The 15501-nt window shown below is 39.5% G+C and overlaps 1 protein-coding gene across 2 annotated transcripts in view; it reads right to left on the bottom strand.

Moving 5' to 3' along the window:
• Positions 1-2318: 2318 nt before the first annotated feature.
• The window catches only part of LOC134664640 (terminal nucleotidyltransferase 5C), a 318242-nt gene continuing 305059 nt past the window's right edge, over positions 2319-15501 (bottom strand). For both annotated transcript variants that reach the window (XM_063521377.1, XM_063521378.1), the window contains one exon: positions 2319-9422. In XM_063521377.1, coding sequence (XP_063377447.1) covers positions 8184-9422 — 1239 coding nt within the window. In that variant the 3' untranslated portion in view covers positions 2319-8183. The remainder of the gene's footprint in view (positions 9423-15501) is intronic.

Here is a 15501-nt window from a genome sequence, read left to right as displayed (position 1 = left end):
TCATTTTCAGCGGTCGGTTCTTTTTCATTGTTCTTTTCAGGAAGAAAAACATTCTTAACAAAGAGCTCAGTTTAAGATTCCATTCTCTATTTTGAGCTGAAGTGAAATAAAACCCGCTGTGAAAAATAAAATAGTTACTCGCCCAGCGGTGAGCTATAAATATCGCCGTGTCTCTTTTATTTACACGGGAGTGCTTATCTTTTGTTCGTGTTTATAGCCGATAGCTCATAGCTTACTAGCTCGCGGTGGGACCAGTGCCTAACTCACGTAGATATTTTTAGTCACTCGTGCGACGTGTTTTTGGTGCGCGGCTAATGAGATAGCAATATTCCTAGCTCCCTCTAACGCATAAATGGGTCCCTTGGAGTGGCCGGCGTTGGGCCATCGTTTAGAGGAGCCATTACAGTTTAACTCGGGGTACATTTAGTCACTCTCGCAACATGTTTCGGAGAGTCTAGGTTCCCATTTTCAAGCACTTTCAGGCCAGGCAGGTTCCCATTTTCACGCCAGGCCGCGATGCACGATAGCCGCGCACCAAAAACATGTCGCACGTACTATGCTTTGCTAATTAAATGTCTTTGCTAAGTAAATAATATTAAATTACATTACAGTAATATGCTTTGCTAATTGAATGTCGCTTTAGTTGCACTTTGAATCTATTTGTTTCCGATACATTAATTCCCAGTACATACCTACTCGTAACATTGGCGACGAAGATGGGATTAGAACATTTCGAAACCACGCTTGCAAACCACACCTGGGTGCTACGTGCCAACATACTCGTCCTAAGCTCATAAGTCTCATAACTATTGCATTTTTGTATTTAGGCCGCGGTCCCGTTGCCATGTTTATTTACCATATTCCGATCGGCCACTAAATAGGAGAGTTGACGTCACTGGACCGTTTATGCAACGAGCGGACATAAGTGCTTGCATTTGGTATTCACCGGGTTGTTTTGGTCTGTTTGTGGAACTTTTCTAGCCGTGTAGTGATCGGACTGAACTCTATTTTAAGGCTAAATTGAAAGGGTAATTCCAGAAAAAGGTTTAGGTTTAGGTAGGTACTTTGTCGGGGGTATGCCGTGTATGGCAGCTGCCTTAAGACGAATGTGGAGGACCTGGCTGCGTAGCCAATCTGCCAATCGCTAAAACGAAACGCACCTGTCACTGTCGCACTTATAAGGAAGAGTAATAGAGAGACACAAAGCGTTTCGTTGTCGAAGCGATAGCGATTGTCACCTTGGCTAGGCCGGCTAGCGGCTGCGCGAAATCGCCTTTTTATACAAACGTTTCATATTCATCTTTGGATATTAACATTATTGAAAATATTTTGACACAATTTGTTGTATATCAACACCAGCTATGCCCCTACGTTTGATTTATTTCGATTTTATAATTATTATAAGAGCTAGGAGCCTTTGAAAATTTTTATGATATCTGTTTTTCGCTCCTAATTTTTACAATAATCAAAAAATCTAAAAAATTCAAACGTAGGGGTATATCTATAGTTAATATATATCAAAATATGTAAAAATATTTTCCATAATATCAATATCCAATGAGGAAAATGGGAACTAAGTTTATATGGAGATGCGGCCGTCCCCTTTCCTCCTAATAACCTGTAGAAGTTTGTATTATAGTACGTTGAATTTTAAGCTGAGTTATCAAACTTTATCATGCTAAATATCAGCTTCTTAGCATTATCAGAAGTGTTAACATACCTAAAGCTATTAATGCATAACTTGATAAACGTTTTTAAAACAACGCTTGGTAATAAAGCGTTTAATAAAATGCATTGTTTGATAATTACTATAATCTAATCGGTTACTTATTAACGTGGCCATGAATTAGTAAACAGTAGTAAACAGTAATGTATATAGTAGATTATAATTGCGAATTTAACCGATAAAAAATAGTTAAGTTATCAATACTGTTAGGTCAGAACCGCGACGCTATCAGATACAAGAATTACATTTTAAAACTGCAAACCTACATGTATGATTTTATTGGTCATATACTCATATATGTTATAACTATTTCATTTTTTATACAAACTTGTATGAAAAATGTATGTGTTTCTTTAGCTGACAATTAAGGGCAAAGTTTTATTGCATCTATCTTATGCTTTATTTGTAGTTTTTAAAGTTCATTGTCATTTTTATTGTTTTAGGAGCTTATTATGAAGAAAAATATGTAAACAAAACAGCTTTATGTCGTATAATTAACGTGAAGTTAATTTGTAGGTAGGTACGTGAGAATGTTATAATTGTATTCGTAATAAGCTCCGTGCATATATGGGGTAAAAATAAAAGACAATCGTCACTGTTTATCACTTTTTTATAATTTATTTTCACAACATTTTTATTTAATTTTCTGTAAAATTTACAATCTTAAAACTCCTCACAAATATAGTACTTATATTTAAACATCGCAACAACAGTGTAGCTCGGCCCGGAGCGGGCGACGGAAGAAAGTAATAACTATGTAAATATATTTGATAAAACTAGGCTATATATGCTAGGCTACTCTTAAGTCTTAAAGAGAGTCTGTATGCCGACCGGCGCGGGTAACATATGAGCGACTAGTCGGCATTGCGTGGCCTGCGGAACCACCGAGTTGGGTTATCCGTACACTTAATTATAATCCTATGACAAACAAGACCTTGACGGTGTAATCTGTAGACTGTAGAGTCAGATCGAGAAAAGTCTGCAGCGATTTTGATAGCGCACGCAGTGCAAGTGTCATTTTAAACTTCAAACTTCTCTGAAATTATGACGTGTTTACACTTGCACTGCGTGGGCTATCAAAATTGCTGAAGACTTTTCTTGGTGTAACTCTAACAGTAATTTTAGTAACAGGTTATAATTTTGGTCTAGGTTTGTTATGGATATGATCTGTCAGTGTCAAAAGTGTCATTTTTCAACCCTAAAACGTCGCTTTTGACAATCATATACATAACAAACCAGATCAAATGCGTAACCTGTTATTGCAATAAACTTGTGTTGTGTGAATATACTCAAACGTGGTAAACAAATCGGTAAGATCAGCCGGGACAATTGGAACTATGGGGCAACTGCAACTATTCTGAAAATACAAATCTAGAGCTAGAACCACTTATTTTCATGGCACACTTTCGCCAGTCATAAAAGAGAATTCACCCATGGTATAAAAAGTTAGCTCTAGACTTACTTCTTGTATTTTTAGAGTAGCTAGCAATGCTAGCATGTGTCGAAGTTGCAAAAGCCCTAGCTGACCTTATATTGTGGCAACACTAACAAAAAAGTAGTACGAACAACCCAGCCAAGGTGCCAAACGGCAGCGATACGATCTGTGCCATGTCTTTAACAAAGTGGCTTATCACCGGGTCGCTACCATTTGTTTCAATCAAGAACTCCACGTAGCCACGCCTTTGTGTAGGCGCCTGCGTACTTTACTCCACTAAAGAATACTTTTACAACTCGCAAACCCTTCTCTAACCCAATACCGTATTTACCTAGCGGATTTAAACATTCAACATAGCCTTTTTAAAGCCCAACAGATCAAATACCATCACGGCCAGTTCCAAAACTGGCTTCAACAATCAATTTTAAGTTAATGAGAATTCTAAATTTTAATTGCAAAGCTTTTTGCGTAATGAGCAAATGATTTAAATGCATCGGTTAAGGAGCTAATGGCGTTTTCCAACGTATATCATATTACTTTAAATGCAAAACCGGGTTTACACGTCAAACGTGCTTGCGATACAAAGTACGCCTTTATATTACGACACAGATCAAGATAAATATACGGAATATTACTTTACCAGTAATATACTTGATTTATTTGAAGTTTATAATTGTTAGGATACTGTGTGGTTTATATAGATTTTTAGTACTTATAATACATTTTTATAGATTAAATAAGTTAAGTGACTATACTTTAAAAAGTATTTGTAATGATCGATCACGTGAATGGTCACGTGATCGATCCCTCCATCTTGAATATTGAACGATCATTCGTAGTCAGTCGTGGGGTGACGTTCGACGATGACGGTCGATCAATATTAAAAATGGTAAGGTATTTCAATTGTGAGCAGGTCAGTTCGTTTTGTTTTGTGAGAACCCGAGATAATAATTATAGTATGTGTCTGAATTGTGGTTAGTCAAGTTCAGAGAGGTTATATTCATTGTGCCAAATAAATGTATTTTGATTACACATACCGTTGTTTTAATAAAATGATTAGATCCTTATAATAATCAAACATAAAGACGTAGATTGCCGAAAATGAACATATTCAGAGCGGCCAATCCATTCTAGAAGGAAATCGACAAACACAATTCGTCTCACATTAGATCAAACAAATATCGCCTCTCTAGACCCCTACAATATATACAAATAATCAAACAAACTCAGTACGCAGACGCCCCGTGACGTGCACAATATAAAATTAACCATACACAGAAAGGCTAGCTGAAAACTGATGGTAACTTTAGAAAAATAAAACCCTATAATAAACCGCAATGTCTCTCGTTTGCAAAAACATTTCCAAAATATTTAGACCGTTTCATGGAAGCGTCACGAAATATTTCTACGGAAGAGCTATTGCTGAATTTAATCTAGTGCATAGTGCCAGATATGACCTTGAAAGTTGATTACTGTAATCAACCTTCAGAACATGTATTACAGAATGTAATCATTTTTAAGTCAAAGTGATAAAGTTCAGTTTTAAAAATACTGGCCGAATAATTTGTATTTTCTTTTTTGTTTTTGAACAATGGCATTGACATCGCCGTTCGCAAACTCATTCATCTAATCAAAATACCACAATTACTTGTTCTTTTAGATATAATTTAAAATATATTATTCTCAGTTAAACAACAGTAATTTCTGAATATAAAACATTCTCTAAATCAGCTCAAACTATGTATCAATTGATAATTTTTTGCACTGCATTAAAATTTCACTTCGCCATGTACCAAAAAGACTGAAGTTGTACTATTTGAAACCTACAATGTATGGAATAATCATCTGAACCTGTACAACGGTAATAAAATATATTTTCTAATACAATACAAGCACGATTTATCAGAATTTTAGTTTAAGCGAGGAGGTAGTTCATACCGGGTACTGCCAATAATAGATTACAATATAGATATAATAATCACAGTTATTTAAAATATGATAATATTCAATATAGATAACATTAAAAGACCTGTCGAAAAGACTACAAATCACAACTTAGACGCCTGTCTCGATTCCGAGAGGTATAACTAGTGATAATTAACTAACATTCACTCTTATTAGGTACAAATGGAATATGGTTTAGATTTCGTTAGTTATAATTATGTACTTGTTTTACTTCTAAGTACAGATTAGTCCGGCGTCCCACTGCGTTCGTCTATTAGTTTAATATTTCGTAAAAAAAATGGCATCTGTCCAGTAGGATAATTTTGCCAGCGTCAAGGTTGGAACATCAAATTTATACAAGGATTTCGCCAATATCAATAGCGTGTTCGTTGAGCATGACGTTATACGGTGATTGCCCTTAGTAAAGTAATATCTAGACTTTACAAATAGCTACGATGGATTGCTGGGTGTTAACTAAAGAATGGTTAAACGCATTTCAAGATTAATTCTTCATTAGCTGAACGCTTCCACGTTAGATTTCTGCATAATAAGCTATCAATACACTTTAAACAACATTAATGAGCAGAACAGAAGAAAATATTCTCGTGACGCCTTCGCCATTTTAAGTTCAACCGAAAATCCTATTATTACCAATATTAATGACATTTTAGACTTGAGAAATGACACGAACGCAGGGAGACAACGGACCTTTTTCCTCCTTTTCGCCCTCAATGACTTAGGAAATATACACGTTTCTAAATACTTGATATATTATAATATTAATACACCTCTCGTAAATTAAAATGTTGAGAATTCGAAAAGCGCTTTATAATTCGTGATTCTTAAGTCATGACAAGAGCAAAAGCCACAGGACACTGGATTCGATGAGACTTTCTATGTTTTGTTGGTGAAAATGGAAATGTTCGTTATCTACATCTCTATTGCTCGAATATATAAGAGTAATAGAGAGGCAGGTAACGCAGTTTCTATATTCGGTTTTCGCGGCAAGCCCTCTTTTACACTTCATTTTAAGAGATACCACTTTTAAACGAACAGGTTAGAAGTTCATGAATCCAGTGTTGACCCTAACAGGGGCCGCGGACAGTACAAAGTACGAGTTAAAAATAAATTGAACATGTTCTTACATTTCCGAAATATTTTGAGGGAATAAAAAAATGAGATCTCAAATTTTGGTTCGATAGTGAGCAAGTCGGATTCGTCCTCGCGGAGTAGGCCCGAAACATTAGTGACTCCTAGAGTCATTGTACTTGATTCCTCTGGATGTCGTTTCGACTAATCAAAAATATGTAAACATCTTACTTCCTATTCAAGAGTTCCATGCAATAATGTGTATACATATATTTTTTATTTGAATATGCATTGGCAAATATCTAAGACATGCACGTTTGGCCGGACACAGTTTACACAATCATTCGTATATCTATATATCATTAAAATACAACAATAATAGTACATCTCTCTATTGGATTTAATCTACATTATAATGTATGTAAGTATAATCATCGACAACAGTATGTTACTCTACAACAATTAAATCACATGTTTTCATACCACCTACAATATTTACTGTAATTGATGAAATGTTAAAAGTTGAAACGCCATAAGTACGCTCTCGACGTGACTTCTAGTACTTGTAAATGTTCTTAAAATATTCATAAATGGATCTCTATCAATAACAAGAGTGGACTTTAATATTGTACACACCTTAGTCTTTTTTTTGCTTTTTCTCTTTTTTGTTTTTATAATTAACTTAATTTGTTACTCTCGTATGCCAAGCCGTATACAATACTAGAGTGATCAAGACAAATGTATACACGTTATATTATATAAATACATAGTAATAAAATACGTCTTCAGTACATCTCGCGTGGCAGCCGGGTGCGCACTAAACTAAACTCATCTGCGTTTGGTTTGCGCATCACAAATATGTAGGTAGGCATGTCGTAAAGTGCGTCCCGGCCGCGCCTGCCGTCCGCGCGGGGACAGTCTATGCCTAATTCTTTGTCTGCATTTGCGATTCCTTGTTTAACAACGTTCGTACGTCCCTACACCCGATTAAACGTTTCTAAAGGCCAACGACAAGGCCGGACTTGTTTCTATTTAGCTTTTAGTTGCTACTGAAATATCGTTATCTTCCAAAGCAGTCTAGTTGAAGCTCCAGTCAAAGTTACGCCTTTGACATTTGAGCGGGGTTTTTGAGAGACATGCCACTAAAATTATGGAGACAATTTTATACATAAAAAGCTTAATAATAACTAACTAGTCTTTTTTTATAGGCAGACCATCGACTCGGACTTATTCCTAACAATGCATCCATTATATTTCGTGGAAAATAATTTTCGTACTGCTAACATATTAAATTATCAACACGAAAGGAGTACGACTAGAAATTATTTCACGTTTGACCTCAAGCGTTGGCTAAATACGTTCTGCTTAGTTCTCTAGCTAACATTACAATAGTTGATTAGAATTATTAGCAAACGAGTGCGGGGTTGGTAGTCTAGGTCACTAATAGTCAGTAATACTGCCATCATAACCAATCAGAGTTAGTTAAACTCTTCACCAAGCTTTGGTGATCAGTAGTGACTAGCTAGTAGATTCCAGGTTACTACCGTGGAGGCCTTGCGGGAGAATTGACTGGTGAGAATTGATCTGTGTACTAGTAAAGTGAGCAACTTCGAATTGACACAGGGTAAATTGTCTCCACATGAAGCTACCGATATGGCTCAGAAGGCCGCGAGGTTCAATGGCAAGTCGAGCCGGCTCGGCGTCAGTGCTCGAGACCCACTCTATTATATCTACTGAAATATACGCAATCGCCAAAGAAGTGTAAGTCTACCGGCCTGTCTTTTTCGCTTTGGTGTTTCCCATTTTTTTCCTAATAAAAATCCAGCCAAGAATACGAAGCGTAATTAATAACACATTATATACACTCGCCTATAGGACAGTGAATCATACATATACATATATTTTTTATTATATACATTTGGCACTAAATTCATCGATCGATAAAGAAGGTAAGAATCACGTGTCTCTGATCACGGCGGTCTAGCGCGGTCACGCGGGGCACATCTGCGGGCGGCAGCACTGGCAGTAGGACGCGGCGCAGGCGGGGCACGCCGCGCACGCCGCACACGCCGCGCACACGCACACGTAGTAGCCGCCCACTCCCACTCCCACCCCCACCCCCACCCCCACGCCCACGCCCGGCGCCAGCAGCACCGGCGTCCGCGCGCACAGCTCCCGGCACGCCAGGTGCTCGATCAGCGCCAGGGTCTGCCGCCGCTCGTGGCCCATGAGGCACACTGTCGACTCGCGGACTACACCGTGCAGCAGCGTTAAATAGCGGTGCTTGAGGGCCTCCTCCTCGCGCCCGACGAAGTGATTCCGTAGGTACGCCTCGAGCTTGGCGCGCTGCTGGCCGAGCTCGGGGAAGTCGATGAAGAACCGCGAGCACATATATCGCTCTAGCGTCTTGATGCGATCCGGCCGCGCGGCCCTATATCCTTTAGCCAGTAAAGCGCAATACTTGAGCAGGCCGCCGCCGCGGATTTCCTCGGGCTGGCGTGTCGCGATCAACTTCTCCGTTAGGTGGATCAGAGCTTCGCGGAAATCTCCGTACACTGACTCGCCGACTACGGTCGGATAGAAGTTCTCGCCGATGGGCAGCGCCGCGCACTCGTGGAACGCGAGTAGCGAATCTAGCGCGATCTGGAACGAGTCCACGGAGAACTCAAACTGACGCCGCATGGTGTCCACGAACTTGAGCTCCACAGATTTGTGCCCGCGGGAGTTTCCGAGGGAGATGAGCGACCAGCGGTCGCCGTCGGAGTTGACGCGGACCATTTTGGAGACGTAGGCTTCTTTTAGGCCGGCAGTGGAGGCGCGGCGGCGTGGGGTGGCCGGGGGTAGGAGGGTGGAGAGATGGCCGAGCACGGCGGCCTTCACGCGGTCGCAGTGGCGCGCGGTGGGGAGGTCGGCGGTGAAAATGAGGTCGATGTCGGAGTAGGGCTGGGGGCGGTCGGCGAGAACGTGAGAAGCCGCTCCGCCGTTGAGACGGACGTCGCGGACGGCGACGCCGGCCCCGCCGGCGGCCTGGGGGGCTTCAAGCCGCGCCCGCACGCCGGCCACCAGCTCCCGCAGGCGCACGTGCAGCGTGGGGTAGTTGCCGCGGCCGTGGATGGCCACCACCTCGTCCATGACGTCGTTGAGCCGCGACACCTGCTCGTAACTCAGCACGGCGTGCCGCTCGCCGCCGCCGCATCCCTCCTCCGATGATGTGTAGCTCGACTCGCTCTGTAACAACCAAACGAAACAACATTAGAAAGGGTTCGAAATAATCTGGGAGTTATTGCAACGTAGGTATTATGCATAATTTTGTAACTGTGGAAAACTTTAATTATGTACGACAGCAAACGTACGAGTTAATGCGTTCGTAGAAAACATCTAAGTCTGACCGTATAATTTACAACGTTAATCGGTAAAACCATTAGTTATATTACGAACACCAAGAATAAGGTAAACTAAATAACAATTGATGATTCCAAAGCATTGTATTTGCTTTTTTACACTGTCGAGTGTCATGGTAGTTTCCATGTAGTTTTCGAGAAACAATCCGTTCGCTTTTCAAAGATTCGTCAGCTCTTTGAAATTGTCTGAAACGAGAATCGATTTGAAAACAAAGTGATTTGTAACAGCGGGTTCAAGAACGATATTTTAAAGTAAACATAGAAATAGGTATTTTCCTATTCCCAGTAAATTGTTATGTAAATTTTGGAATGAAGCGCAATTCGTAACAGCACAGACTTGGCAGATCGTTAGTCAGCCGCTATCACCATCTATTCTGAAAGCTATTTTCCTATCTATGAAAGATTAGGTAGGTATATTAATATTTGATAATAAATTATAATATGCATAGAAGGCATCTTATTGAGATAAACCTAATATACAATACAATTGGTATCTATTTCAGGCAAGTCGAAAACCCGGTCGATTCTTTATGTTTAAGTAAATATTTGGAAGGCGTTTTAACCTTTGTAATCATATAATTATGTGTAAAACGAATATTAATTCGCTTGTTATTGTAATGTCACGCGATAAGCTACGCCTTCTAAATTTGTACGAGTATACGGATATTTCCGAGTAATGCTATTTTCAACGAATGTTCCTCTTAAAAACTTCATGATCTGTTATGACACAAATAAGAGGAAACAATTTCAATTAGTAACGGATGTTTTGACGTGTTTATTCTTGTTTAACTAGCGGTGACGAGTAATCTGGTACCATTCTGAATTAATCGAGGCCAAGATAAAGCTAAACAAACTTGTCAAGTGTTGTTTGTTTGGCTTGATGTCTCTTAGAGCTAGAGTTAAATCAAACAAAGTTGGCAGCGATTTTGAATGCTCAGAATGTTCAAGAGTTATTTTAAACGTCAAACTTTTATGAAATTACGACGTTTAAATAACACTTGCATGAGGTAGGTAGACCACTCTACTGCCCTGTTTGTAAAATAAATATATGTGTAGAGTAGGTCCAAGCTGTAAAGACTGCAGTGAAGTATCATCATAAACGAGAAATTCTTATGAAAATATGATGTTTATTATAGTGGCAGATACATATTTTGAGTATAGTCGCGGATGGTCTAGAACGCAAAATGACTAGTGTAATATTTTGCCTTTATCGCTTTTAGTCTACATTGCGAACGGTCTAGAACCACTTTTTTATATCACACAGGTAGGTTAGGTTCCTGTTATCTTCAAATGGCCGAAGGGCACACAGCACAGAATAGGAGCAGCGGGGCTCCGTCGACATCGCTAACGTAAAGATAAAACGACGGAAAATGATGTAGGCATTTGGTGTTCTGGACCGTTCGCGATGTAGACTAAGAGCGATATAGGCAAAATGTTACACTAGTCATTTTGCGTTCTAGACCGTTCGCGAATAACTCATATTTTGTCACTATGCATTATAGGTACATTAAACCACCTGAATAAACAATATACTTAGGCCATGGAATCGCGATATATGTGTGTTTAATTGAAGAAATATCCAGTAATGTTCAACAAACCCGTTGTCCTATAATTATGACATTATTATATGTACATACTCACTGCTCACGAGGTTGGCAAAAAAAACTGAATCGTGCAAGATTATTACGTTCTATTTTTAGGAGCCTTGTTATCTTAAGTAATCTAATAATAAATTGGGCTTTACAAAGTACGCCATTAGCCGCAGAAGACCCAACTGTAAATACAGTTATACTGTACAGCCAGCATTAATCCTGTCCTCGCCGGTTTCAGCCATGCACGGGAACTGAGGGCATATCGCGAACCACGTTCGATGTGTTGCCTCCCTGCCACACTTACGAACGAATTTACAATTGCGACAGAGAGGCAACACGTCGAACGTGGTTCGCGGTATGCCCTCTGAGCTTGTCACTGGCCAGACATGCAGTGGACAGACAGACTGGGGGACTGGCCAGAGTTGCGAGACTAGTGAGAGTGACGATGCGCTCTCAGGTGGCTGACGTACCCTATTTTTTCAGTAAATGTACGGCCACACTCACTCCCCACACCCCTATGACAAAATTGTTTAAAACCGCAGGCGGCCGGGCCTTTAAATTAACTCGTCGAGTTCCACTCGCCTCTGCTCTTAGATGTAAATCAGTTTGTGAGTAGGCTGTCAGACTCTTGTAATATCTGACCGTTTATGGACATTAGTGAATTCTTCAAAGTTCAACGACCAGAAGCAATAGCTCTCAAATTGATCTACAATAGTCTCCTCCGTTACCAAAGATCGTAACATTTACGACCGACCTATGCTGCAGAAATGTCTCGATTATTACTGAAGGACTTTTTATCAACAGCATAAGAGTTTACAATTGAGCACTAGCGGATTTTCTTTGGTACAATCGATAGCGTCAAAAATTATACACACATACATACATGGTACATGGTGAAAAATGTATCATACCCGTCAATAACAAATTAAATAGATGTTTTTAAACTCCGAATATGTCTCCAGTAGTCAAACGATCGACTATTGAAGCGCTGGTGGCCTAGCGGTAAGAACGTGCGACTTGCAATCCGGAGGTCGCGGGTTCAAACCCCGGCTCGTACCAATGAGTTTTTCTGAACTTATGTACGAAATACCATTTGATATTTACTAATAGTCGCTTTTCGGTGAAGGAAAACATCGTGAGGAAACCGGACTAATCCCAATAAGGCATAGTTTCCCCTCTGGGTTGGAAGGTCAGATGGCAGTCGCTTTCGTAAAAACTAGTGCCTACGTCAAATCATGGGATTAGTTATCAAGCGGACCCCAGGCTCCTATGTGCGCCGTGGCAAAATGCCGGGATAACGCGAGGAAGAAGAAGAAGAAGTCAAACGATCGACTATTAATTCCCTATATTCAGTTCTATACCAAACGGACTTCCGCTATGAGTTCCGTATTCCGTGATCTTGTACCAAATTGCCCCCAATCAAGCCCACAAATAAAACAGGAATACCCTGACTAAGCTAAAAACATCCGTATTGACAAACAGTCAAGGTTTAGTTTTCAATGACCAACGAACTAGGACAATAGGATATGTCAAACGAGTATTAAGCTAGTTCTGTTATATCTTGTAAACCGGACTTGTGATAAAAGTGTATTGTGCTTGCAAGAGACAAGTAATTAATGAGGACTATCCCTACAAAGTTGTCCCTATAAGCAGTGGTGGCCGAGTGGATATGACGTCTGACTTTCAATCCGGAGGTCGCGGGTTCAAATCCTGGCTCGTACTAATGAGTTTTTCGGAACTTATGTACGAAATATCATTTGATATTTACCACTAGCTTTTCGGTGAAGGAAAACATCGTGAGGAAACCTGCATACATCTGCGAAGAAATTCAAAGTTGTATGTGAAGTCCCCAATCCGCATTGAGCTAGCGTGGGGACTATAGCCCAAGCCCTCTCGCGCATGAGAGGAGGCCTGTGCTCAGCAGTGGGACGTATATAGGTTGAAATGATGATGATGATGATCCCTACAAAGTTACGTTAATTACCATTGGAAGTGATATTAGCGAGTTCCTATTTGTCGTTCTTGAACCTTCACTTTAATTACAACACCCAGAGCTTACTAGAAGGCTTTAAACTGAGGACAAATCACAGAAATCATTAAACATAATACCTATTCTTAGAAGGAGCTTTCAAATCTCACTGAAGCGCAACCATCAAAAAATTTGACATTTTAAAAATAATTTAAAGAAAAAGTTAATAAAGTACATTACGCCGCCCCAGATAATAACTCTAATTAAACTGGTTGACAGTTTTACGTGTATACCTGCGCGGCGAATTATTGTAGTTGTTGTGTGTGACCTTTCTGTCATTGGCGTGAAATTGTACAGGGGCATTCCACTAAAAGGTCTACTCTATCAGGGACGTGACGCGTATGGCTGCTACTATAATAACCTGCAAAAATCTGTCCTTTAATACCGCTATATAGCTATAATAGCTAAATTATCAAACGTTATCATGCCAAATATCGGCTTATTAGCTTTATCAGAAGTGTTTAAAAAACAGCGTCACGTATCCGAGACTTTTCTGGAATATCCCTGCAGATTGGCAGTCTATATAATTCATTATTCTCTTTTGTGGCCTTTGCACGAGGTCGAAATGCTTAACGACACCTCGAAGGATGGTAACCGCACCAAGTTAAATGTTAAAAGAAATTTATGGCCAAGTTACGGTATGCCGGATTTATGGTTATTACGGTTAAGTACAATGTACACATAGCTTTGTTCCAATTAACATGTATCTGGCTACGATCAGAATGAAAATAAAACATTGTTTATTACACATGTTGGTAGGAAATAAGCGTACGGCCCGACTGATTAAGGAGGATGTAGGAACTATATTTACGATACAAGTGCGGAAAAGAGGAAATTCGAAACGAGTGGCGATAAATTAAAACACGACCGAAGGGAGTGTACAGTACGAGTACAGATATATGCTACGTAAATATATGTTCGTGCCAAGATTCATGTAAGTAATTTAAGCGTGTCGTTTTAAAATGAGAGCGTAACTTCAATTTTATTGCATGTATGGCGGAGCCTAGGTTCGTGTGGCCCTTAAAGTGACGTTTTTCTCCCTACTGCGCTAATTAGTGATTATTAATTTTATTATACGACTGATTATTGGTCGCTAGCTCAATTAATAGTTTTAAATGTTTTTTTTAAACACCACAAACGGCCAGTGTCACGGCCAAGGACACGACCTCGTCATGTCGTTCGTATAATTCCCGACAAATCGAAACAATCGTGAATCGATCATGGACTTTTCAACCAGACTGTCAGAACCACAAAAAACGTTGCCGACCAATCAAGGTAAAATAGACTTTCTGTTAATGCCGTAAGAGTTTACGTGGACGCTTTGTTATCTGGTTCTCTAGGAGAAATCCCGAGGCAAGGTCAGTGTTTGCGTGTTTTTTAGAACAATAAGCAATAGAAATTAATCGGTTAGTCGATGCGGTACTCGAGCTCGGTTCTATCGATGGGTTAGGTTCCCCGAGGTCAAGGATATCGGTGAAGTTTAGGTTATTGCTGTAAGCCTAGGGTAGAGTTGTGCAAGGTCTAGACTAGGTTAAATCCGATTTTCGGCTTTCTAAACCCAGAAATATACGTACGTATAATTTTATTAGTTTCAGTATAATTTATGTACCTATTAATTACTGGAAGTTTGATAATAGGTATATATTTTTACATTATATTTTAAATTGTACTTTTGATACTTGCAATTATGTACTACGAATGTATAACTAGCGTCTGCCCACGACTTTGCCTACGTACGATGATGATGATGGTGACGATAATTGATAAAAACTGCCCGTAGCTACTAGCTACCACGGGCTTCAAACTATATCTATACCAAATTTCAACTAAATCGGTTCAGCGGTTTAAGTGTGGAGAGGGACAGATGGAGTTAATTTGCGTTTGTAATAATTAATAAATAAATAAATAATCATTTATTTGGACCATCTGGGATGATTCAAACATACACAACAAAGTCAACAAAATAATACATTACAACAAATTAAATTAGCTAAATAAAGTAATACGGATGATGAAACGACCGTTAAGTACGAACAGAATAAAGGAATGAAGGAAGCATAAAATTCAATATATTATAAAGCCTACTTGAAGTTATGTCTACTAAATAGATCGTGTTGTAAGATCACGAAACTTTAATGACGTTATTATTTTAGCCGAGAGTTGTTTTTAGATCATCGCAGGAAATCCGGGCGGAAGGCCAGCCTGTTGAAAATAATTTGTTCACATTCCTATACTAACAAAGTTACTCAAGCAATACTTAACACTAGATTTAAATAGGTATTATG

This window comes from Cydia fagiglandana, chromosome 5, assembly GCF_963556715.1.
Source record: "Cydia fagiglandana chromosome 5, ilCydFagi1.1, whole genome shotgun sequence".
Taxonomy (NCBI): Eukaryota; Metazoa; Arthropoda; class Insecta; order Lepidoptera; family Tortricidae; genus Cydia; species Cydia fagiglandana.
This window is presented reverse-complemented; position numbering and strand designations above follow the sequence as displayed.